Source organism: Cololabis saira, chromosome 16 (assembly GCF_033807715.1).
Source record: "Cololabis saira isolate AMF1-May2022 chromosome 16, fColSai1.1, whole genome shotgun sequence".
Taxonomy (NCBI): Eukaryota; Metazoa; Chordata; class Actinopteri; order Beloniformes; family Belonidae; genus Cololabis; species Cololabis saira.
Window position 1 is genome coordinate 8,722,786 of NC_084602.1, and position 25,881 is coordinate 8,748,666.

The following is a 25,881-nucleotide window of genomic DNA, read 5'->3' on the forward strand; positions in this document are numbered from 1 at the left end:
TCAGCTCAAACTGAGTTTATAAACTTCCTACCACCCACCGATCAGTTCCAGCTGATGATGCCTTCAGGTGGAACTTGTCTTGACTTGAGGACCTAGAAAAAGGAAGTCCAACTGCTTTTGAGAACTGAAGACTTTTATTTTCTACCCGGTCTAAGATCTACCAAAACAAAATGTAATATGAAAGATGTTAAGAGGGGTTTGAGTTGTATAACGGTTTTATTAACTGTCCACCAGAGAGCCCTGGTCACCTGGATGATCGCAGGGGGGAAACGCCTCGCTGCTCGGCGTAACAGCAGAAGCAGAGGTCGAAGGAGACGGGATGGAGAGATCTGAAGTAAAACTAAAGAGAGAGGCTCTGTGAGGCACGGTGACGGGAGGGAGAAAAAGAGGTTGTGTGTGTTGCTGCCTGAGAAAAAATATGGTACAGTGGTGAGGATGTCCTTTTTCTTTTAAACAAAAAAAAAAGACAAAGGCAGAGAGGGAAACGCAGAAGGCCCGAGAACTTCTGTTAACAGAAACAGAAAAGAGAAAGCGGCGCAGAGCTGCTGGGACTGAAGTGGGGAAGGCGAACAGCGATCGATCGGGCACTCTGAATATTGAGGTAAAGGCTGGCAGGTCTGGTCCTCGTGTGGAGTGGAGCTCACCTGGGAGAAGATGGGCCTCTCTAGGCGTACATGGTCAACTGGAGCCACTGCAGACGGAGAACAAAACACCTCAGTAAGTTGTGGGGGGGGTTCTCACATATCAGGACATTCACATGCATGAAACAGTGGATCTGGGCTGGAAACAGTTTTGAGGTGAACCAGAGCATCACTGAGACCTTTAAGAGTGAAGTCTAGACCACCAACCTTTTCTGAACCGCGGACCTGTTTAATGTCTGACAATATTTTCACGGCCCAACCTAAAGGTGTAGCTGATAAAAACTAAATAAAATGACAAGATCGGCATTAAAAACTGTGGTATTTTCTTTATAGTAGTAGTAATAATAATAATAATAATAATAATAATAATAATAATAATAATAAAACATCATTTTCAAAAAAATAAAATAATGGAAATTGTAAATTACCTTTAATATGAGTATTTCTATAAATGAGTTTTTATGTTTGTTTTCCCATTAACGTTATTTAAAGCCAGGCTTTTATTTTATTTGTTATATATTAAGGAGACCGATATTTAGTGCTTTTATTTTGAAGGCATCTCACCGAGACCTTGTAAACATCCAGCGCTTCGGACTTTAAAGGAGCTGTATGTAAGAGCAATAATAAAATGAATCATAAAATGACCCCGATATGTCAACAGACATTTAAAAATCATCTTCATTTCAAATACTTATGTCACTGACAACAGCACTCAAGCCAGGATATTCCAGTTTAAAAAGAGGAGTTGCAGCCCTCAACTGATGTTTATGTTGTCATTTTTTGTTTTGGCCTGAAGCTCCACCCTCCACCTATCTCCCAATCACCAAGTCAGTATTGTTTCTGAAGCTCCACCCTCCACCTATCTCCCAATCACCAAGTCAGTATTGTTTCTGAAGCTCCACCCTCCACCTATCTCCCAATCACCAAGTCAGTATTGTTTCTGAAGCTCCACCCTCCACCTATCTCCCAATCACCAAGTCAGTATTGTTTCTGAAGCTCCACTCTCCACCTATCTCCCAATCACCAAGTCAGTAATGTTTCTGAAGCTCCACCCTCCACCTATCTCCCAATCACCAAGTCAGTATTGTTTCTGAAGCTCCACCCTCCACCTATCTCCCAATCACCAAGTCAGTATTGTTTCTGAAGCTCCACCCTCCACCTATCTCCCAATCACCAAGTCAGTAATGTTTCAGCATCCGGGTTGCCAGCTCGGCTCTAATTATCGCAGCCATGGCAGCCTACGTTCCTGCTGCATTCTGCAGCCTACCTGGCAACCTCTGGTCGGGGGGAGGAGGGGGAGGGTACACGCCGCTCAACAGTATTTTGAAAGTGACTGCAGTACCAGTTTTGGACATTTCTTACAGACGGCTCCTTTAAGGGTAAAAGTTTAACAGCAGTAGAAAGTAGTGAATGTAGAAAGACTAACTATTTTATTTTATTGTATTCCTTTATAGCTCTTACGGTGTGTTTGCAGTGTATTTACATCCAAGGAATAAAAACATTGTGAACCATCAGTTTGAGAGTCAACCATCATCAGTCGGGGCTACAGAAATAATTTTTTCTCTCTTGTGCGGCCCGGTACCAAATGACCCACGGTACCGGGCCGCGGCCCGGGGGTTGGGGACCACTGGTCTAGAGGGTAAATAGTACAAGATGTCAACATATAAACAAGGAATCCTGCTCTCAAATTGAAAAAAAAGGTGACGGCATGTTTTTTCACTGATTAATGTTATATTTTTGAATTTCCAAGCCTTCAACGCAATCCCGAAGACTTGGCACAGGAGCGGTTTATTGCTAGTAGGGACTAGAAAGAAAAATAAATAACTCTTAACAGCCAAAGAAACACCTTAATAAAAACCTGATGCATGTATGTGTCTGCATTGATCAGGCTGAACAAGACTATGTGGCCGTAGGTGAGCAGGGTTTTTGCAGTTCTTTATAAACATTGTCTAGTATTGATTGTATGATAATAGGGTTAAAGGCATTACAAGCTCAGGCTTCAGCCTAAACCTTTTTTGGTCACATCTATTTGAGCCATCTCTGTAGTTCCTCTCTGGTTTTGCTGTTTTCCCCATGTGTGCTGTATGATGATGGTTGCACCGATGTATTAACATTGTTTTTTGGATGACCAAAATAAACAAAAAGAAAGAAAGAAAGGGTTCGTACCTCCAGGACACTGAGTCTGATGGTTCCATCTCCATCCTGATCGAAGGCCTGGAACGCCCCTGAGAAGAAGAAAACATCACATTTCCCCCTCTGCTTAGAAACCATGCAGCACTTTGTATAAAACATACAAAATATATAAAAGGATGTTTTGTGGCTGAACCAGCTACACTCATTTATTTTCTACTTAGCGGTGTTAGATCCATACTACTGTAGATATACACATTTGTGATGTTGCACCCTTGTTAAATAATAACTGATAAGAACGTGTGTTACGTTACACTACAACATCTAAACATTCCATTATTTTTTATTTCCTTTATTTCAAACTCTCCAGTGGTTTCAGACGTGGTGCGCACTATTTTTACAGAATTTTTTCAGCTGCAGCTCGATTTTAAGTTTTCAACGTGAGTATGAACTAAAACAAAATTCTATCTTCTATTTAAGGAGTTAATTGGGCTCCTTTTTCTAAAAGTTTGAAAGACTGGGTCGGAGAGCCTTTTCTGAGGTTTTCGATCTATGAACTCAAATTCTCTTTAAATTGAGAGCAAACAGTTAATTAACTGTTATCATGTCAATAAATACATTCAAAAAAATCAATCACGGTGTCAGCCAGGAAACAAATGCTTGTGTGCTTTGGGGGCATCGCTGCACAGCAGCTCCACTAATACTGGAAGCAAACGATTACATACTTTTGCATCTCTTCCAAACATAATACTGGATCCCTCATTGATTGATTTGTTCAGTTTTTTCCACCGGTTCAAGGAAGCTGGAGGGAAAGCTGGAGCCCTCTCGTAGTGAATCACTTCCTCATAGAAATAAATCATCATGTATCCTATTTTTGTCTCATTGTTTAAATTGGATTCAGAATTCTAACATGTTTCCAGTAGTTCAATGCTTTTTTGACATTTACAAAGTTGTAGAAGTTTATTGGAAACCAAAGCTTTCACCAAATGATTATCATTTAAACACATTTCCCAGTTATGGGTGCAACATGCTGGCTTTTTGCACTTTGTTGGCCAGGCGACTTATACTTTTCAAATGGATAGATCCTCTCCCCCCTACACAGTCCCAGTGGATCAAAGAGAAGATAAGATATTCTCTTCAAGGGTTTCTTGAAGTTCAATGCAATTTGGCAGCCTTTTATAACATTTGTTAACAATATGGAATCGAGGAATGTAACCCCATAACATGTAGCATTATCTATCTAATTTTACTGTGTATGTATCTGTGTACTTATGCACTGTTTAATTGTTCCTCCTGTCAGACAAGTATGTGATAAACACGTATACTTAAGAGGTTTAGGTCTGGTGGGTTGGGGTGGGTAGCGGGTTTAGTGTTCATTTTTTCATTTTCATTTTATTCTTTATTTCATTCAAAAAAAAAAAAAAATTCAATACAAATACAAATGTTCTTAAATTGTGAATGAAAAGGGAGCAGAAAGAAGAAGAATCTTATCTGATCTCCCCCTTTTTCCAAGAAATAACTTCACAAATAACATAAATTAAAAATAATAATAATAAAAAACAACAACTAAGTGAATGAAAAAACTAAAATTAAATAAAATTAAAATAGAATAAAATTACCGCCATCTATGGGTATGTCAATCAAACTCAACTAACATATTTCATATATTTTATTATATTATATTATACTTAACATACAGGCTTTAATTGTACTTTTGAATGTAATGTTTGATTTGGATTCTTTGTTTTCTTTATTCAGATTGTTCCATAAACTGATTCCTTTCACAGAAACACAACGTTCCATCAATTTAGTCCTGAATCTTGTTTTTTTTTTAAATCTTTGTTCCTTTTAAGTTATACTTGCTTTCTCTTTTTTCAAATCTTTTCTGAATGTTGATTGGTAAAGTTTTTTTAGGAGTTTTAAACATAATTTGCAGAATTCTATAGTCTACTAATTCATGAAATTTAAACAATTTTAACTGAAGGAATAATGGATTTGTTGGATCTCTATATCGTTTTCTACTGATTATTCTTATGGCTTTTTTTTGCAGAATGAAAATTGATTGAATATATGTTTTACGGGCATTTCCCCAAACTTCAACACAGTAGGTCAGATATGGAACAAGCGTGTTCTACTTGTTTTGTCTTTTTTTGTATGATGTGCAAAACCTTTAATAAAAAGACTTTGATTAAAAATCAAAACTAAAAAAACCAACACATTTTCTAATTTAACGCAGTGGCGTCTTCTAAGTGTAGTCTGTGCGAGACTATAGTGGTTTCAGGGTGTTTAAGAGACTTACTGAACATGGCTTCGAGCCGAACCAGACAGCTGACGAAGCTGTCGAAGTCGATGTTCATGCTCTCGTTGGCGTAACGCATGGTGATGATGTCGTAGAGCTGGTTGTTGAGTCGGAAGCCTGGACAGGACACAAGACACATGACTGTACAGTGAAGAGAACATTTAGAGGATGAGTTAAACTCACGAGTAAAGACCCAACCAGTCCCACAGTTCATGAATCACTAAATGTGACATCAAAACAGCTGCACAATCTGTTAAAGTCTGAGTCCAGTATCCCTCCATGTGCAGCTACCACCGCGACAATACACATGAAGAAGCGTGTTGTGAAGTGTTTGCAGGACTACTGAGCCGGACAAGTTGGCAGCAAAGATAAAGAGCTGCAGGATTCACATCCATGAATGATGACTCTTCACTGCTGGCAAAGACCGGTTTAGCATATTCACTCAGATATAAATGTTACAGGTTAAAAACACACCATTGAAAATCTTAAACCACCCAGAATAATCTGTCCCTGCTTGTGAAAACTCACCAGGGATTAAAATCTGAGTTGAGAGTTTGAAGCATCGTGACTTCAGGAAAACATCTTCCTGGGTAATGTGGGACTTTTATTAAATGTAAATATGATTATCTATTTATATAAGTAAAGAGATTTTATATTCTACAAAGATTAATGGTTTATGTATTTAAAAAAATACTTTTCTTCTTGATCAAGCCACAGATAGGTAACGGCCTCATTTTTCATGCTTTGGTCGTTTCTTCAGAATTAAATCAAAGAAGCAATTTAAATTTCCTGTTTCAAACCCAGTAAAGTGACTAATAATCCAAGAGTCTTGGTATTCGGCAAATAAAACCTGGCACAAAGTTGTAATCACAAAGTCCTTCTTTTCCTTATGTCATTATTTGTTTAACAACCATAAATCCCTAAAATAAAACTAATAATAACGCGGGCAACACTAAGTACACCCATGATCATTGTAGATCATTTATCATTAATAACTCAAAGTAGTTATTTCCTATATGACCTCATCAGTATCTCCCATAGCTGTGGAGGAGTTTTGGTCAACCCTTCTTTACATTATCATTGAGGTTTGGGTGCACTTGCACATCAACTGCTCTCTTCACGTGTCTGGAATTAATCAATGAATAAAATTCTCTGAGTTCTCTGAGCAGAACTACAAAAAGTTAATCAACAAGGACATCAATGATCTTGAATGTTGTGGATTTGTTTTTAGTTTTCTGAACTCCCAATCATTTGGAAATGGTTTCTCAACTCTCCAAACTGAAGTGCAGCTACAGTCTCTTCTGTGCTCGTGTTTGACTCACACCTGAATCATGCGCCAAAACCTCTGCCTATATAGAGAAAACATGATACGCTGCCCACCCCAGGTTGTATTTGCCCAACGTCCACTACGATCAAGTGATTTCTATCATGTTTCTACACAAAACAACACAGGATTCAAAGATGACTGGTTCCCTGTGTGTGATTACCTGCATCGTTGACAGCATTCCTCATTTCATAACTGTTGATGCTACCGGACTGGTCGGCGTTGTAGTGTTTAAAGATTCCCTGGAAGAAAAAGAACAAAGTAAACACTGAAAGTGTGGACAGTTTGTCTCAGGAGGGGAGAGGAGTTGACTAGTCTCTCAGAAACCAGGGCGGTCCTGATGAGAGGGTTTCTGAAGGCGTGAAGAGAAGAGAGGACTGTGCATCCCCACCTGCCACTGCTTGATCTTGTTCCACAGATGCCTGAACTCCTGCAGGTTGAGTCTACCTGTCCCGTCCATCTGAACAAACACAGTTAAGGCCAGAACACGTCAATCCACGTCAGCTCACAAAACGGCCGGCTTCATGCATCTGTTCATCTCTGCAAGTCAAAAACTGAAACATTCAATGTCCCATCTGAGACACAAAGAAAAGAAAAGTAAATCAGACTTCCGCTTTCAGTTTGGAAATATCTGTATCTCATCACGTCTGGTCAGCAGACTATTAAACAGTCTGGTGAGGCCGGACCTGTTTACCATGAAGTGGGTTCGGGCTCTTTTGGACACGACCTAGCTGGGGACGGAGATAATTAATCATCATGAAGTGAGTTAATCAGGTCTGGTTCGCTGCTTCAACTGATATTCACACACATCATTTGATGCTTCAGGATCCATCAATGTCCTGACTCCTCATTTACACAAGAGCAGGTTGGGTGGACGGAAGTGTGAGAAATAGGATCATTATAAAATATGCAAAAATAAGCAATGACAGAGCTGCCGAGGCAGGAAACGTTCCTCTGGTCTGTTTGGTGCTGGCATTCACGTAAACGTTTTTCATCTGTCAGACTGATTCTCAAAGAGAATTTTTCTGATGCAGTCTCCTGAAATATTTGATTATTTGGATTTCTTCCCTCTGATATGCCAAGTTTATCATTTCTGATCACACAGCAGATTAGAACGGATGTGTCAATAAGTCCAGACAAAGCTTAGAGGGCATGTGATTCTGCCCTGGCGGCTCCCACATCACCTACAGGGTTTCTCTGGTGCAGCAAGTTTGGATATCTGACGTCTTCCCTCAGCTGAGAATTTACATCAAGAATTATCAATTCAACATCGATTTGTGTTTGTGACGGCTGAGTTTCGGTCTGGGCACAACAAGGTCCCTGCAGAATCACCTGTGACAGATTGACAGCGCTGACAAGAATTCATCAACACCGTATTATGATTCAATTTGGCAAATAAAATCAGCGTGTGAATCTACTAATTAACTTAAAAGATGATGATTGAATTATTGAAATTCTGTGTTGCTCTGAGACACTGAAAAGAGTCAGCAGAGGAATTTACAGTCAATTCAACCACAAACTCTGAACAAGAAAGTTCCAAGAGCAGGTGATGAGATCAGCTTACGTTACCATGGTGATGCAGCCAGCTTAAAAGAGCCACCTCCGTTGTCAAAGTCAGGCTCTAAACTCAAGAGACCTCCCTCACCCACTGATAAATCACCTTCCCGTGTGCAGTGTTGGGGTAGTTACTCAAAAAAAGTAATCCATTACATGTTACTAGTTACTTTTAAGAAAAGTAATCCCTTACACTACTTAGTTACTGGTTGCTGAAAGTAACTAGTTACATTACTAGTTACATTACTTTTGGATTACTCCGAAATATCACCTGAGCTGCACCATAACTCGATTGCCAATGAACAACATATACAGGACTGTCTCAGAAAATTAGAATATTGTGATTTTCTGTAATGCAATTACAAAAACAAAAATGTCCTACATTCTGGATTCATTACAAATCAACTGAAATATTGCAAGCCTTTTATTATTTTAATATTGCTGATTATGGCTTACAGCTTAAGAAAACTCAAAAATCTATCTAAAAAAATTGGAATATTCTGGGAATCTTAATCTTAAAATGTAAGCCATAATCAGCAATATTAAAATAATAAAAGGCTTGTAATATTTCAGTTGATTTGTTATGAATCCAGAATGTATGACATTTTTTTTTTTTTTTTAATTGCATAACAGAAAATAAAGAACTTTATCGAAATATTCAAATTTTCTGAGACAGTCCTGTAGTTGGCACCTTATTACTGCAGGGCCCAGATCACGTAAAATCCCGTAAAATCACGTTAAAGGCTGATTTATGGTTCTGCATTACACCAACGCAGAACTTACGGCGTAGGGTACGCGGCAACGCGCACCGTACGGTGTGCGTCGCCGCGTACCCTACGCCGCAAGTTCTGCGTCGATTTAATGCGGAACCATAAATCCGCCTTAAGTCAGACAAGTGTTGCGCAACGCGTGAAAGGCAAGTTTGATTTTCTTTTCTGTTCTCCCGTTCTACATGTAGCTGAAAAGCTTAAAGTAACTAAAGTAACGTAATTTTTTTTGTCTTAGGGTAACTATAACGGGATTAACCAAATTACAACTGTAACGCGGTACATTACTGCGTTACTGAGGAATGTAATCTCGTTACAGCGTTACACCCAACACTGCCCGTGTGTGCAGTCAGAAGTGAGGAGTACGTGTCTCTGTGTTTGTGGGTTGCCATGACGCCCGCTCCCTGTCAGCATCCATCACAGACCCCAGCATGGGTCTCGGCAGGTTGTGCCTCCTACAGACAACACAGCCAGCCCGATGCACTCGATACAAAGGATACGTCCATCAGAGCAATCATGCTCCTGCAGCTCTCCAGGCTGAAGCCCTCCGTGTTCAGGTCCTTATCTGGAGGAGACGCAGAGGGAGCGACTGAACAAAGATGAGGAGGAATCAGTCAATAAATAAAGGCAGAAACATTACTCTTCATCCCTGCTGGGCTGACTGTTTTTCTTTTTTTTTTTTCACTTAAAAGCTTTTTCCTGCTGGTATCTAATTTTTCCCACACGTTTACTGTGGGCAGGTGATAATTAGGTTTAAAATACCATATGTTCTGGACTATAAGCCGCACCTGCATATAAGCTGCAGCCACTCTATTTAAAAAAAAAACAATTAAAAAAAGATATACAAGCCGCGATCCGCTCTATTTAAAAAAAAAAAAAGATATGCAAGCCACAGATATTTATGTTGTTAGATTAGATATTTACTACATGTACAGAAGGATTTTGAACTGTAAATGATGTACATGTTTGTACCTAAATAGATCATTTCCTAACAGTGTCTTTTAACACGGCAGCAACTTTGCTGATTAAAACGGGACAGAACCAAGAGAAAATAACGGTATTTATTTATCTATTTATCTGTTTGAAATCTGCTTCTACCTACTTCTATCTGCTAAAGAAGAAGTAGCGTATTCTTCTTTGCATTTATTTTGTCTTAGTTTTGATTCTAATTCCGGTTAGAGCGCCCCGAGCGGTGGAAGAAAAATCCACAGAATAGCTGCACCTTTGTATAAGCTGCATGGTTCAAAACCTAAAAAGTAGCGGCTTATAGTCCAGAAAATACGGTAGATAAAGCACTGCTGAGTTCAGTTACAAAACAAGCTCAGTCCGGCTCGCTGGAGTCAACTCACGTTTGCTGATTACTCTGTTGAGGACGTTTTTCAACTCGTTGGCTGTGATCTCCATGTCCTGCGAGAGGAGAGAAGAAAAAGGATGTAAAACAAAAAAGCCTGCAGCTGCTGATGGTAAAAGTGGTGTGAAATAAGCCAGAGACGTGCTGCACTCACATCACCGGCTATCTCCTGAAAAATAGTACGGAACTGCTGGTCCTCCTCACTCTCTTCCCCCGCCGACGCTGGCGCCGGCTGAGGAATCATGGGGCCACAGCGTAGAGAGGAGACGGGATTAGGAAGGAAAACCAAGGGAAATATATTTAGAAAAATGTGGACACCAAGCTGTTTAGTAATATAGTCATATCTATAATACAGGACTGTCTCAGAAAATTAGAATATTGTGATTTTCTGTAATGCAATTACAAAAACAAAAATGTCATACATTCTGGATTCATTACAAATCAACTGAAATATTGCAAGCCTTTTATTATTTTAATATTGCTGATCATTGCTTACAGCTTAAGAAAACTCAAATATCCTATCTCAAAAAATTTGAATATTCTGGGAATCTTAATCTTAAACTGTAAACCATAATCAGAAATATTAAAATAATAAAAGGCTTGCAATATTTCAGTTGATTTGTAATGAATCCAGAATGTTTGACATTTTTGTTTTTTTAATTGCATTACAGAAAATCACAATATTCTAATTTTCTGAGACAGTCCTGTAGTGATATCTATAACATAGCAGCATTTCTCCAAGACAGATTCACAACAGTTGGTTTCAGCATCTCAACTCCACTTCCACCGCCCCATCCCACTTTTTCGGAGAATGTCCCGCAGCTTTGAGCTGTCCCACTTCTGAGGGACCGCGAAGCCGGCGAGATGTGGGTGGAGATGAGGTGGTGAAGCTCCACAACCGTACTCTGACGTGGATCTGTGATGTCACAAAACCCTGCAAATCTAAACCCCTGAATGACAGAACTAGGTGACCCGTGTCGTCCCCTTCACCGTATTGGCCCGAACATAAGACGGTGTTTTTTGCATTGAAATAAGACTGAAAAAGTGCAGGTCGTCTTACATTCGGGGTCTAGACGTTATACCGATTCACAACGCTAGATGGCGCCAGATATCCTTAAAGCGAATGCTGAACTTAATTCCCCAGGCCAAAGCAAACCCCTGTCATGAAGAATAAAAATAAAAATAGCGGTAGCACAAAGAAGAAAAATAAAAAAATAGCGGTAAGAAAGAAAAGAGAAGAAAATAAGAGAAGAGATAACAGAAAAAGGAGAAACATAGTGACAATCTGGAGAAAAGTGGGTGTAAGATCGGCAGGTAAACCGGCAGCTGAGGAGAAGTTATGATGCAAACTTCAAGATGATGATTTGAATGAGGCAAAATAACATGCTTTTTCTTTCGAATATATTGTTATAATCATTTGTTTCAGATGTACTGTAATTATTTTCTGTATAAAAATTGAATTTGTTGTTCAAAAAGTATTTTTTTAAACTTGAAGAGTCTTGAAAAACAGGGGGTCGTCTTATAATCAGGGTCGTCTTATACTCGGGGCAATACGGTATAAACTGCAGCTGTAAAACGGTAGCAAGGCATGGAAATAGATGAAACTCTGTTGCTGATCTTTGTGAGTCAAACTGCAAACTTAAACTTACGATGTAAATAAGACAAAAGCTCATAGATGTGACATGAGAGCACACTCACCACTGGGTGGTCCGCCTCGATCCTGTTCTCTATCTCCCTGAGTGAAGACCAACAAACAGCAGTCACCACGGTGACAACATCACTTCACCAGGACCATAAGCCTGTATTCTGCCATTCCATCAGGTTTTGAAAGCCCGTGTTTTGTGATTGTAAAACAGTCATCGAGAATTAGACTTTAGCTGCTTTATTATGCTATTTTTAAAAGGCTTATGGTCTCATGTTGCATTCAAATCACAGGAATTGTAGTGTAAATCAAATATGTCAGCTTAATACCACCCGGGGCTTCCTCAGAGTTAGTGTTGTCTCTTTAGAGGGCCTCATCTTCTTTACTTTACAAATGAGAGTAACCCACACCCTTACTGGTAACTGATCATATTAAACTGTGACTTGTGTTCTGCTTTAAACAAACAAAGATCCATCCTGGTGAGCTGTTTGTTATGCACATGGTCCGTGGGGCTGGTCCATCAGGGCGCAGGCCGTCTCGGCACGCTGTCTCGTCCTCCGTGGCAGCGGGAGAAGGCTGGTGGTTTGCTGATCACTGAACATTTAGAAAGTTTACCAGATCGAGCCCAAATCTGACGTCTCTTGTCCTAAAAAAGATTCCATAACAGCTTCGAACTGGGGCCGATTTCTTCCAGCTCTACAAATCAAATTGTCGTTAAAATTGTTTGCTCTTGGCGGCTTTCGTCCCACCTTTAAAAACACTCTGACAACCCCCATCACCCCCCGCCCCCACCAACAGACACACAAGCCAGTACGGTAAAAAAGGCACATACAGAAGTAGAGAAATCCCCGTTAAAACTTTCTACGTAACATGCTTAAAGTAGGGCTGGGCATCGCTGCGGGAGTCGTCTTTGTCTCTAGGATACTTACGCAGTCAAAATATACATTTAATCATCTACAAACGGGTCTGTAGCACCCTATAATGTAATAATTTCCTATAATGTAATAATTTCCTGAAAATGTAATAACGCCTGAAAATGTAATCAAATTTGCACTTAACTCAATCGAAACTGTAATAAAACCCAATAATGTAATAACTTCACCAATAATGTAATAAAAAATCCTGACTGATATTGTAATAACATTTTTACCAATAATGTAATACCTTATTACGTTTTGGGGAATTTATTACATGGAACTCAAAGTCTGCAATTTAACCCAATAATCATTCTTTTATTACATTATTGATAAAGTTATTACATTATTGGATTTTATTACATTTTTCGATTGAGTTAAGTGGAAATCTTATTCCATTTTCAGGCGTTATTCCATTTTCAGGAAATGATTACATTATCGGGTGCTACAGGGTCACTCTACAATGCAACATAAAGACTTGTTATACTTTAAAACCCAGCCCTACAAAACAAACAGAATCTGCATTAATGGAGTGGAATAAAGATTTACTGTCAAACTTTAGACTTTAGCTCCAATGAAAACGAGTGACCCTGGAGGGAAGTGCGTATCCCAGCTCGGCCCTGGGCCCCCCTGGGCCCCCCCGCCCCCCCGGCCGCCCTCACCCCACTCACTCTGATGTGTTCCTGTTTTCAGAGAACACTCGCAGGATGAACTCGCCCTCCTGGTGCGGCTCGTAGGTGGAGGGAATGATGACGTACTCGCCGGGGGACAGGCGGAAGCGCTGGGTCACCTCGCGCAGGTTGATGTAGGACTTGCAGCGCGCCTTGGATGAGCTGAACAGGAAGAAGTCCTTCTGCATGTGCTGCTTGTTTCCATGCATCTAAAGGGGGGGGAAGGGTACGGAGGAATGAAAACAGATTCTGACATTTGCATCCATAACCGGAGACGTGTGTTTGAAAACGGATGAAGGGTGTGATTGACTTCCAAACGGCTGATCCACTTTCAGAGATTTTGCCTACAGCTTCCTCACCTCCTTTGGCACCTGCAGAGAAGAAGCAGCATCAGCATTTGTATCTCTGATTGGATGAAAATTAAGTTCAGAGGCTTTTTTTTAATCAATTCATCCCTGAAAAAACACACAGGACTGTCTCAGAAAATTAGAATATTGTGATAAAGTCCTTTATTTTCTGTAATGGAAAAATGTCATACATTCTGGATTAATTACAAATCAAATGAAATATTGCAAGCCTTTTATTATTATAATATTGCTGATCATGGCTTACAGTTTAAGAAAACTCAAATATCCTATCTCAAAAAATTTGAATATTCTGGGAATCTTAATCTTAAACTGTAAACCATAATCAGCAATATTAAAATAATAAAAGTCTTGCAATATTTCAGTTGATTTGTAATTAATCCAGAATGTATGACATTTTTGTTTTTTTAATTGCATTACAGAAAATAAAGAACTTTATCACAATATTCTCATTTTCTGAGACAGTCCTGTATACATGTTGACAATTTAAAGAAAAAATATGTTCGACATCAGTAGAAAAATGAAAAAATGCACGACTTTCCAGTAATGTGATGCTGCCACAAAAGCATGGTTTGAAAAGTCTGACAAATGTGCAAATACTGGACTCCAGGTTTCAAGAGAGAACCTAGGTGGACACCTCATAAATGGCGAATCCGATGGTGAACAGGTTGGCTCCCATCTTGCGTTCTTTCCGTCTGTTCTTCTGCATCAGCGCCACCACGAAGGTGCAGCCCACCTCGTTTTCATCGGCGTCGTCGTCCTCCTCCATCAGACGAAGGCGGTACTGAGGGTTGGTCCAGAAGGTGTCTGCAGAACAGTTTCAGTGGGAGGATTGGTTAGAGCAACTGTTGACCTGCTTTACCCATCACAGAACGCTGGCGTCCCCGTGAGCCCTAATGCGCTGTGAGGGTTAATGTGAGGGTTAATGTGAGCCACAAGACATCCAGAAGTTGTTTCTAATAAAAGAAAATAAACACAATCTCAGGGGAATATGCAATTTTAAAAAACAGCATGTACGAACAAACATCAAAACCCATTCTGTATCAGTGAAGGGAGTTAATCTGTGGAACAACTGCAAAGATGAAATGAAATCATGCAAATCACTAAGTAAGTTTAAACAAATCTTTAAAATCAATACTCTTTATGGATACAAAACGGAAATGGACACATGAACTGACAGCCAGTGACCAAAGTGCCTTGCTCAGCTGAACCACTTTTTCTTTTCTTTTATGCTTTTCTATTAGAAGTTCTGTGAAATTAAGAAATATTAAAAACAGAGCATTAGAAGGGGTAGGACTAGAAAAGTTTTTTGAAACTTCATCCTACACCCTTTCAAACCGGAAATATTTATTTACATTTAGATTTGTCTCTTTAATTTGCTTTGTTTTGTTTATGTTTTTTTTTTTTTTCGGTATATACATTTTATGTATTCTGATTATTTTTTGTTTGTTTTTGTTTTAACCTCTTTGAATAAATAATTAAAATGAAAAAATGAAATGAAAATGAAATGTGCGTGTGCCAAAAAAAAAAAAAAAAAAGGGTTAATGAGAGAGTCGTGCACCTGGGTAGTTCCTGCAGCCTCCGGCGGAGCAGCCTCTCACCCAGCGGCCTTCATTTACAGAAACCGTCCACTTGTGGATCTTATCGTCCTCCAGAGCATCAGGCGTGAGGTTGCAGATCTCAATCTTGGTGTAGTTCTTCTTGAAGTCCTCGAATGACATCCTGGATGGAATAAGTATAATGTGTAATAGTGTGTTACATAACAGCTCAAAGGACAAGCAGGTAAGCTTGCGTGTCTTTTCTTATATTAAAGGGGGCCTTTTATGGCATTTAATCCCTATTTTAAACAGGCCTTGAATGTCTTAAAAACAAGCTTTTGATTGTTTTTGCTAAATAAATTAGAAATTCAGCCTCTGAGCCATGTCTTTATCTTCCCATTCTCTAACCTCATTATCTATGTGGGATTCTGAGTGGGCGGGGCTATGATAATGAGGCTCTGTGCTGATTGGCTGCCTGAATGACGTGATACACCGCTACGAAAAAATGGTGGAAGCTCCGGCCGGCAGAGTTAGTTGTGGGCGTGGTTTCACGCATCAGAGGCCAACCTATGTAAATTGCGCCCGTCGTTACGTAACGACGGGCGCAGAATCTTATTGGCTCGTAGATCCACATCATACTGGATGGATCATCCGGGCGGCTGAACAGACACTGCAGAATTTGGTTACTTTCCTCCTTCTCTGAGTTGGCAGGCTGAGGGGAGACCATTTTATATATGTTAAAGCAAGAAAAAACTTGTTTTTCATAATGGGTCCCCTTTAACATCAAACAACTTCAGAACTGCAGTTGAGGCTGTAAATGTTTTTTCAATATTTGTCATAATTCAGATTTCTTTGATCTTTTTTGGTTCCAGAACATTTTGAGCCTTTCTGCACATTTAGACACAGCATGGACAGCTATCCTAACTGCTCTCCTCTTCAACAACTGTACCAACCGTAACAACTGAGAAACCTGGCTCTTGTTGCCGGGAGATGGTTTGAGAGTAAAAAAAAAAAAGAAGAGAGTAAAACCTCATTGATCAGAGGTCTTATTAGCAATTCTGCAGCCACTTTGGTTTACTTGAATTAAGGCTCCTGTACACTTCTGCATACAGGACTATCTCAGAAAATTTGAATATTGTGATAAAGTCTTTATTTTCTGTAATGCAAAAATGTCATACATTCTGGATTCATTACAAATCAACTGAAATATTGCAAGTTTTTTATTATTTTAATATTGCTGATCATGGCTTACAGTTTAAGAAAAAGATTCCCAGAATATTCAAATTTTTTGAGATAGGATATTTGAGTTTTCTTAAGCCGTAAGCCATGATCAGCAATATTAAAATAATAAAAGTCTTGCAATATTTCAGTTGATTTGTAATGAATCCAGAATGTATGACATTTTTGTTTTTTGTAATTGCATTACAGAAAATCACAATATTCCAATTTTCTGAGACAGTCCTGTACTTCATCCCACTGCAATTGGTTTGGTACGTTCTGTACCGGTGAAAATGGCTGTGAACGAGATGCGTACCAGAGCCCTTTCTCAAGTGTGCATATTCCCGACATGAACGCGTATGCCCGGCCGAGCTCTGGGACGCTCTGGGACGGGATGGCACCGGCGTAACGTGGCTCATACATTACAGGGGGCGACGTCACATGAAAACTACATTTCACATCAGTGAAACGTACGCCTTACCAGAACTCTCCGTCTTCCGCGTTTTGGTGTTGCAATTTCTCCTTTTCAGACTTGGAGAGTGAGACCCACTCCTTCGAGCTGTTGAATGGAAATGACGGGCAAAAAAAAGGGGTAAACTCTCTAAAGATGTAGCATTCATAATACTGGAGCGGTAGGGCAGAAAAGAAAAGGTTCAATCATGATTACAAAAGAAAAATCATGCTCACTTGTCACTCCAGGGGCCGTTCCACTCCACCTGACCCCACGGGTTCCTGAGACGCACCAGACGAACCTTGGATTCCTTGTGGTGCGACGGTTTGCACTGTAGCAAAATTCAGACAAGAATTCAATTCAATTCAATTTTATTTATATAGCGTCTAATACAACAGAGTTGTCTCTAGACGCTTTCCAGAGACCCATACCCAGAACATGAGAAGAAGAGATCCTGAGATTCAAAACCAGATCAGTTTTGTACGCGTTAATGCGGGATTCATACCCCCATGTTTACGGGGAAGAGAGGGTCTCTCTATAGAGACTATTCACCAGATGAGCTGGACAAAGTCTCTACGTGCTCAGTTATTTGGACTAATGAGACAAAACTGCAGCTTCTTGACATTCATTTCTATGTTCATCGACTGAAAAATGAATCTTTCAAAGAAAAGAACGCCATAACCAACTGAATTGTGGAGGGGGCTTGGTTATGGTTTGGGGCTGATTTGATTCATCAGTGAATCTGTGCAGGACACGATCGCGCCTCAAGACTAGGCAGGAGTCAGGCTGCTCAGTCTCAGGCCACGTTTACACATAGCCGGGTATTTACAAAAACTGATATTTCCCCATCTACGTAAGCATAACTTCAGACTTTTGTCATTGTACGAGGCATACAATGAAATTAAAGCAGCACGGAGTGGTGTTTTCTTTTAATCTTAAGTAAAAAAGAAAGTAGAATAAGTAATATTTACAAAAACGGATATTTCCCCCTCTACGTTTTGAAAAATACCACCATTTACACGAACCCGCATAAATAGCTGTTAAGGTGCTATGAGCAGCCAAACCTACAGGGGGCAGTGTAACGAGAAGATAAAGTCATGCTAGCCAATCAGAATCCTGGAAAAAAACATCAACAAATAACACGAGTAACTTCCAGTTACTTCCAAGATGAACTAGAGTCTTTCGTTTGGAGTGACAGAGAAGTGGAGTTACTTTTAAGTGTGACTTTAGAATATAAAACTGGTAAAATACAAGAAAATATTGACGGTGGCCAAACAAATTGTAAACACAGGTCGCACTCATGATGCTGCACTGCAAAAACTCAAAATCTTACTAGGAATATTGGTCTTATTTCTAGTTAAAATGTCTCATTTTTAGTCAAAAAATCTCATTACACTTAAAACAAGTCATCACCAAAACGTGTTATTTGACAATTTTCACCTGTTTCAAGTAAATTTTCACTTTTTTCCAGTGATGAGTCTTGTTTTAAGTGTAATGAGATTTTTTTTACTACAAAGTTCAAATGAAACATTTTAATTCGAAATAAGCCAAATATTCTTGTTAAGATTTTGAGTTTTTGCAGTGTGGTGACGTTCTGAAGCCTAAATGTCTGTTTCTCTCCGTTTACAAGCAAACGTGAAGACAGAGTTTTTCAAATCTCCACTTTAGCCGGAGTTTTCAGAAATGATCGTTTTTGGTGACTTTGAGCTTCTTTTTCATGTAAGCGAACGGCCAAAACGCATGAAAACGCCACCGTTTTTGCTACATGTAAACGGGGCCTCAGTCGCAGGTAAAGCTCCTCCAGCAGGCTAACGACCCTAAAAAGCACCAAACACTAAGAGCAAACCTTGGGCAGGGTGGAGTCGGCCACAATACCAGCTGGAAGATGATGACGTCTCAGTCAGAGCGACGTATACAATTATTTTGCAATAACTGGTGCTAAAAATAAAAGTTGGACTTTAATAATCTTGAACGTCATTAACTTTAGTTAGTTTTATGTTATTTCAGCGACAGTTGTGGGTTTTGTTTTCCTCACGGAAGGGTACCAACAGATTTGTCAAATGTATCTAATCATTTTCTGAGCGGCTGTGCAGCTTTACCTCTTCCACCGCGGTCACAGAGTAGGCGTGACCCTTCACAAGTCCCGTCACCGTGCGAGTTTCAAAGCGAGCAGGAACCAGAGACTGCAGATGAAACATATATTTAATGCACCAAAAAGGATGAAAACAAAGAAGAACAATCAGAGATGAAACATTGAAGTTAGAAAATCATTGTTCTGTTTAAGGTTACGGCTGTGCACACTAACTATGGTGACTCGGGGAGGCATTGCTTTTAACTTTGTATTAAATCCTACAATTTTGATGCCAGTAAATGATTCTTGAACATTTCTGCAGGATTCCATCATCCTCTACATCATAGTCAGATAGAAATGTCTCACATCGATGGAGCAGCCCATGAGCGAGCCTCTTTCCAGAGCTTTTTTCATGATCTTGAACAGCTCTTTGGGAGCTTCTTTCATCTCATAAAACTCGGTGACGCCGCCGGTGAAGTCCTCCATGGCCTCGGTGGTGTTTCCTCCCTTCAGGGCCTCGTAAGAGCCGTGCAGCCTGAACACAGCAGGAGATGAGAGTGTTCAATAAAGCCCTAAAGTGTGGCAGTTTAGCATGTAAATGTGGATGTGTAATAACAGTCTCATATCAAAATCACTTTAAATATTGACAAAAATAGGGATTTTTGTAGCTCTGAGGACTGAATTAACTGCTAGCAATAACTGTTATGACAACTATACGTTGGGAATACATCCATTAATCAATCATACTGCGTTAGAATTTGTGAACAAATGTGGAATAATGTTTTATTTTCAATTCAGCTATTTGGTGACAATTCCAAACTAACGTCATCTCAATGGACTTTATATGAAAAGTAACATAAAAGTCCTTTTCAGCACAGACCAATTCAGTCCAATCAAAATCACCTGAGAAATTTGTTTTCTAAAAAGTATTCCACATTCCTCGTCCCTGCTCTGATTTCTAAAAGATCAGCACCAGCAATACACGAAAAACCTAAATGGGTCAACGTGTAACCCAGACTTTTCAAAATAAAATACTTTAGAGTCGTAATTACAGCAACGCAATACCCCACATCACTGCGCAACTTGGATAGTTTTGCTGATCATTGCTTAGTAGAGTTATACCAGTCAATATTTTATAACGAAACCAGCTGAAAACATTTCTGAAGACCCTCATTTTTCGCTCATTTATGGCCAGACCTGCAAGTCTTGTTTTTCCACCCTTGTGTAACACACAAACGCTAGATTAGTCCCTCTAAACCAGTTAACGGAGGTGAACAAAGTCATCACTCAAGTCCACATTTGAAGGATGGAGGGTCTGAGTACTGAGTACTGGGTTCTGAGTACTGGGTTCTGAGTACTGGGTTCTGAGTACTGGGTACTGGGTACTGAGTACTGAGTACTGGGTTCTGGGTACTGGGTACTACCAACTACTTTCTTAAGGCAGGCAGGGGCGCCAATTGGGTATGGCAAGGTATGGCACCTGCCACACCTAGGCTTCAGGGGAAAATGTAAATGTTTGGTTTTTAATACATTTATGGAATTACTCTGTGTCTATTTGTATTGATTATTCTATTATTTAATACATATAAAATAACCACAATTTATATCAGAACAACATGATGGATTTCACTAGGTATTATCTTTCCCAACACTTGTACCCCCCTCATATGTTGAAATGTGATGTCCCAGCGTCCCTGACGACAGTGGTCGCTATCAATCTCATTTTTAGCGCTCTGCAGTGTTACTAACTTACAAAAATGAAAAGGAAGCAGACAACCACGCAATTTTTTTTTCAAAAAAAGAAGGCAAGTGATGGGTCCAACGTTGCCCCGGCAGGGAGGGGGATGTCAGGCTTTTAACGAGGCTGTTAGCCACTGATCGATTAATTATGCAAGTTCATCTTAAGGTACGATATCAAATCACCCTACCCTCTTATAAATCTGTTTAAGGGAAATATTTGACTTTTTTTTTACCCTCTCTCTCTTCTGCTCCCTCTCTCTCCTTTTTGCATTTGGACATTAACTGTTTTAAGTTACACTGGGATGTCCCTGTGATATTGTTGCACTGACATGGTGAATGAAGTGAACAGAATGAGTTAAATTGCGTTTGTCAGATATGAGATTTCTGCTCTCTAACTCTGCCGCTTACTGTCTGTGGTGCAGAAAACGGATTAAAGGCCCATTGGCTGAATTGATCAACACGTTGTTAAAGTGCAGTGTTTATAGTTAGCAGGATGTGAGTGAGATTGAATTTGAAAAAGTTCAAATTTTCTTGACCACACAGATAAGCAACATAGCAAACTTCTGTGATGAGTATTTGCTGGGCATGTTGATTGATACTGTAGTTAAGTTCTGTGACGCGTAACCTTGCCATACCTTAGCTTTGACTGAATTGACACCACTGAAGGCAGGGTTTCAAAATCCACGTGGTAATGGTTGGAAAAATATGGCTTTTGTTTGTACACACTATTACTTTCAGAATCTCTCATTAAAAAAACGTCCTCTCCACCTCTACTGATCCTGAGACGCTAACGTTCATGAACGGCCTGCTGTGAGAGCTGTGAGTTCAGGTTCAGGCGAGACAGGAGGAGCAGGAACATCTGGGAGCTCTGGAAACTCACTTGGCATAAGCCTTCTCCAGCAGGGCGCTCCAGAACTCATTTCTCTCCGCTGACTTGGTGAAGACCAGCTGGTTGTTGAAAGTGGGGATGCGGTCGTCGATGACCACGTCCACCCAGTCACCATAGCGCCAGAACTGGAGGAATAAAATGAAGGAAAAGGAAAACAATACAGAGAATCAGTAACGATGAGGGTTCCCCTGACGAGTAGTTCTGTCTGCCAAAAACACATTCACTTGCCATCTAAAGTCAGTGTCCATGAGGTCTGAGGTGTAGGAGTTTAGGGCTCGACGTATAAGACAACAGTAAATGCTATAGTCCTCTTACAAAAACGAGCCATACGTATTATTAATAGGGTGGGATATTATGAACATACAAATCCATTGTTTATAAAATCCCATGTTATGAAATTTTATGATTTGGTTTATTATAAAATAATGCAAATAATTTATAAAGTTAGATTAAAGTAGCTCCCTGTCTGTGTACAACGGTTTTTCTCAATACATGAGTCAAAATATAATTTGCGTGATGTTTGTAAATTTGTGGTACAAAAAGCTACGAAAGAGACTAAAAGGAGACGTATATCTGTTGTGGGAGTTAAAATATGGAATGATGCTAACCTAGATTTACAAATGTGCAGCTCATTTTCAGTTTACAAAAAAGATTTGTAGAGCAATCTTTCAAAGCTACAAATGTTAACATTTATTTGTTTTTGTTTGCTGCTGTTCTCTGATATTTATATATATATATATATATATATATATATATATATATATATATATATATATATATATATATATATATATATATATATATATATAAAATGTCTTTACTATTATATATGTAAACCTGATTGGTCCTCCTTTTCTGGTTTTTCTGGTTTAGTTTTGCTATTGTTTGTTTGTTTGTATGTAGGACAGGCATTAATATAAGCACTATGCTTCTGCCTGTGCCTTTTCAGTCACTATTTTTCGATAATGTTTGTGTTCAATGTTTGTAGAGTGATGTGACTGAATAAAGAATTTCAATCAATATAACACGCACTGTCATTACTAGATAATATTTCAATTTTTCTGTCAATTATTCTCATAATGGCTTAATTCAATGTACAGTATTTAATTGTGCTAGTTAATTACTGCAGAAACTACTTAAGGTGTTTTCCCCTCTCCTCTGTTTTAGTAAAGGTGATTTTAGGAAAGTAAAACAATAATGTCAAAATGCTAGGTAAATTGATCATTCTAAATTGCCCGTAGGTGTGAGTGTGAGTGTGTCTGGTTGTTTGTGGGGACTGCGGGTGGAAATTAGCAATTCTGCTAAAACCTGGTGTATTTACACTGCTTTATGTAGTGTTCATGAATATGCATTGTCCCGTCTAAATAAACTTTGAAACTCAAGACTTCCAACAGGAATGAGGTGCTTTTCCTCACCTGGAAGTGGAAGATGCCGGCATAGCCCTCGGAGAAGCTTTGCTCCTGGGGAACCACTCGGTACAGAAGTTTCTCGTTCAGAGTGAGGCAGGCGATAGCAGCCAGCAGCCAGCAGTCACCTAAACACAGACGATAAGACCAAACAACATCCTTCATAACTTTATAACAAAGAAGGGGTTTTAAAATTTATTTTTTTTTGCCTTTCAAAGAAAACATGTTGAGCATATTTTTTTTTTTTTTTTAACAGATTCTACCTGAAAAAATCTGGACTTTTCCCTAACTTTTTTGTGTGTTTGCAAATATTTGCCTTCCTCAGTTCAGGTAAAGCAGCATAAGTTTTTTTAAAAAAGCTGTAAAAACCCAACCAGAGTCTGATGGAAACACCTTCCTTGGACATAACGTGTTTGCAGGAGGAAAAGGATACCTGCGGAGTGCTGAAAAAGTGCTGACAGTGGTGTTTTTCACCCGTCCAGGTGTGTGACGGGGGTTATCTGCTCAGCCGGGGAACAATGTAAGTTTTTCAACAGGGAATGGTTAACAGTGTCTGCCAGGACTTTTGTCCCTTTGGTCCTCTTTATTTGCTGTCTGAACAAAACAACAATGAGAAGTGCTGCTGGTTGGATTCCCTTCCAAAAGAGTAAGCACAATATAGGGAGGCCGCCGTAGGCCGAGAGGCCGGTGCGGGGGATCGATATGATGCGTGTTAGCCTGTTATCGCCCAAGCTGCCCCAATGCACACTTTCTGTTACAAGCACTCTTTTTTCCCCCCACACGTTTAGAATAATTTGGCTTCATTCAGCTACACTAAAATATCTAGAGATGTCTTTATTTGATCTATCTTTAACTGCAGCATCTGATCTAAACCTGGGCTTTTCTTGTTTTGTGCATCAAATGAAACAGAGACAATGGTAACGCCGGCAGGAGTGAACGTGTTGCTCTGATTTACCCAGGTCTCCCTGACAGATGTCCGTCCTACTGGCTCCGCCAACAATGAACTCGGGGTTATCAGAGATTTCCTGCAGATGAAAAGCACCGAGAAGTTAAAGAACACTATAAATAAATCAGTTTCACTGTGTTTTGACAGAATTTAAGCTCCTTTCCAAAAAGGTATTTTTTATAAAAACAGGCATTATATCACGATCATTGAAACAAATACTAGAAAACATCGTCACTACTCAAACAAGCGCTGCAGTTCAGGGATTGTACGCCATGAGTGCCTGATTTCAGTCTCCTCTACATCTCCAGGTAAACTCTCGCTGCAGCCTCCACTTCTCACCATAAAACAATCATCAGTTTTTTAATCTCAGGTCTTAAATTGCTGCTGTAACACAAATTACCACCATGCACCGACCCCATCCCCATCCACCTTCCCCTCCTACCTTGGGCCTCTTCCAGACGATGTTCTTGACCTTGTTGGACTTGTGTCCGAGCTCTTTGAAGCCCAGCGACTCCACGCTGGCCGGGAAAGTCTCATCCTCGAACAGGTTCTTCCTCTGAACGGACTCCTGTCTCAGGCTGCAGAAGTCCTGGCCGTTGAAGCGGAGCGGCTTGCTCAAAGACCCTTCCCCGTCCCTCCTTTCTCGTTCCCGGATCAGCCGGTCGCAGAAAAAGCCAGACGGAGTGTAGGGCATCTCTTCACAGCTGACTTTTTTATTTTTTTGAAAAAAAATCCCAGCCTTTGCCACTTGCACTAAAGTCTTACAAGCCAAAAGACCCTGGCATAAATCCAAACAGCTAATGTCTGATTGGCTCTGTCTCTGCGTGACGTAGCCCTCCCCTTCGTCACAGACTAGTTTGCGAGCGCTTGGTGTGAAAGAGACATTCACCTCTCACGCATTCACCTTTGCGCCCGCCGTGCACGCGCACACACACATTTACGCACGGAAACCAAACGCGTCACGTAAACACGACTTTGTGGCGTTCCCACTGGCTGACGGGAACAATGATCCCGTCCTGCCGGGGGTCTGACTGCTGCCATCATTGTTTGGGTGACACAAAGGCCAGCGGGCCGCGCCAGAGGCCATGTAAAGATTGGTGGGTGGATGCCCTGCCTCAGCAGAAGGCATTCAAGCCCTGTAAACCTATTCTCTGTGGAGCTCAGCGTTGAGCAGTCTCAGCAGAACCACAGCAGGCCCGTGCTCTGAAGAGAAGTAGCATTCACGTTTAGCTCCGGTGGGAAAAGTGTCAGTGTTTAAAATGTAACAAAAACAATAAACCTGTGCAGCATATCTGTGTGAAAAGGTGGAGGGTCCATGCGTTTTATACGTACATCATTTTATGTGTGTGTATATCCAAACCCTAATAATATCATAGTTTGGTCTCCCTGAGACTGAATTAAGTCGCTGTTACAAGCCCATACATCCCGTTTTGATTCATCATTGTTCCCTTTTTTTTGTGTGTATGTTTTGTCTTTAGTTAGTTCTTTTTGTTCGTTTTACCTTAAAAAATATAAATATACGCAGGTTTTGTTTCTTTCAACGTTACACAACTATAGGGCAACAGCTATGTTTTGACATGCTGATGTTTTTCTTTCTCCCTGACAAAATTGTAAACCAATTGTACACCAGCTGTGTAATGTAAGATGTGAGGATAATAATAATAAAGAAAATTTAAAAAAAAAGAAAAGGTGGAGGGTCCTTTTTTAATGTGAGTGCTGGGACAATACAGGACATTGTGTCTCTGGGAAAAGAACAGAAATATGTAATGTGGAGATCATACACAACAATTTATCATTAATGCTGTTGCTCCTAAAGTCTGGAAGAACTTAAAAAGTCTCTCAAAATCTAAAACCAACCAAATACCGCATCACATAAGCATTCGTACACTCATTTGGCTTCTCTAGCCTTTAATTGATCTATCTAAGGTTGTGGGTTCTATTCTGATCACTGCGTGATTTACAAA

At 39.9% G+C, this 25,881-nt stretch overlaps 1 protein-coding gene across 1 annotated transcript; it reads right to left on the reverse strand.

Moving 5' to 3' along the window:
* Nucleotides 1-55: 55 nt before the first annotated feature.
* capn3a (calpain 3a, (p94)) lies at nt 56-24,848 on the reverse strand. Its single transcript, XM_061744459.1, has 21 exons — nt 24,360-24,848; nt 23,927-23,996; nt 22,981-23,099; nt 21,557-21,690; nt 19,303-19,471; nt 18,965-19,048; nt 17,102-17,196; nt 16,896-16,973; nt 15,220-15,380; nt 14,296-14,465; nt 13,653-13,664; nt 13,294-13,502; nt 11,765-11,801; nt 10,221-10,298; nt 10,065-10,122; nt 9,216-9,280; nt 6,786-6,854; nt 6,558-6,636; nt 5,071-5,187; nt 2,808-2,866; nt 56-691 (listed from the first exon to the last, which is right to left on the reverse strand). The coding sequence occupies exons 1-21, from the start codon at nt 24,609-24,611 to the stop codon at nt 665-667; spliced, it is 2,142 nt and encodes a 713-aa protein (XP_061600443.1). The 5' UTR covers nt 24,612-24,848; the 3' UTR covers nt 56-664.
* Between the last annotated feature and the right edge of the window lie 1,033 nt (nt 24,849-25,881).

Bases quoted from the DNA above. Each gene is read 5' to 3' on its own strand.
- capn3a (XM_061744459.1), bottom strand. From the start codon at position 24,611: ATGCCCTACACTCCGTCTGGCTTTTTCTGCGACCGGCTGATCCGGGAA. The intron at 17,197-18,964 runs GTAAAGCTGCAC...ATTTTGCTACAG, and splicing joins CTGTGACCGCGGTGGAAGAG to TGCAAACCGTCGCACCACAA. The intron at 14,466-15,219 runs GTGCACGACTCT...ACTGTTCTGCAG, and splicing joins AGGCTGCAGGAACTACCCAG to ACACCTTCTGGACCAACCCT.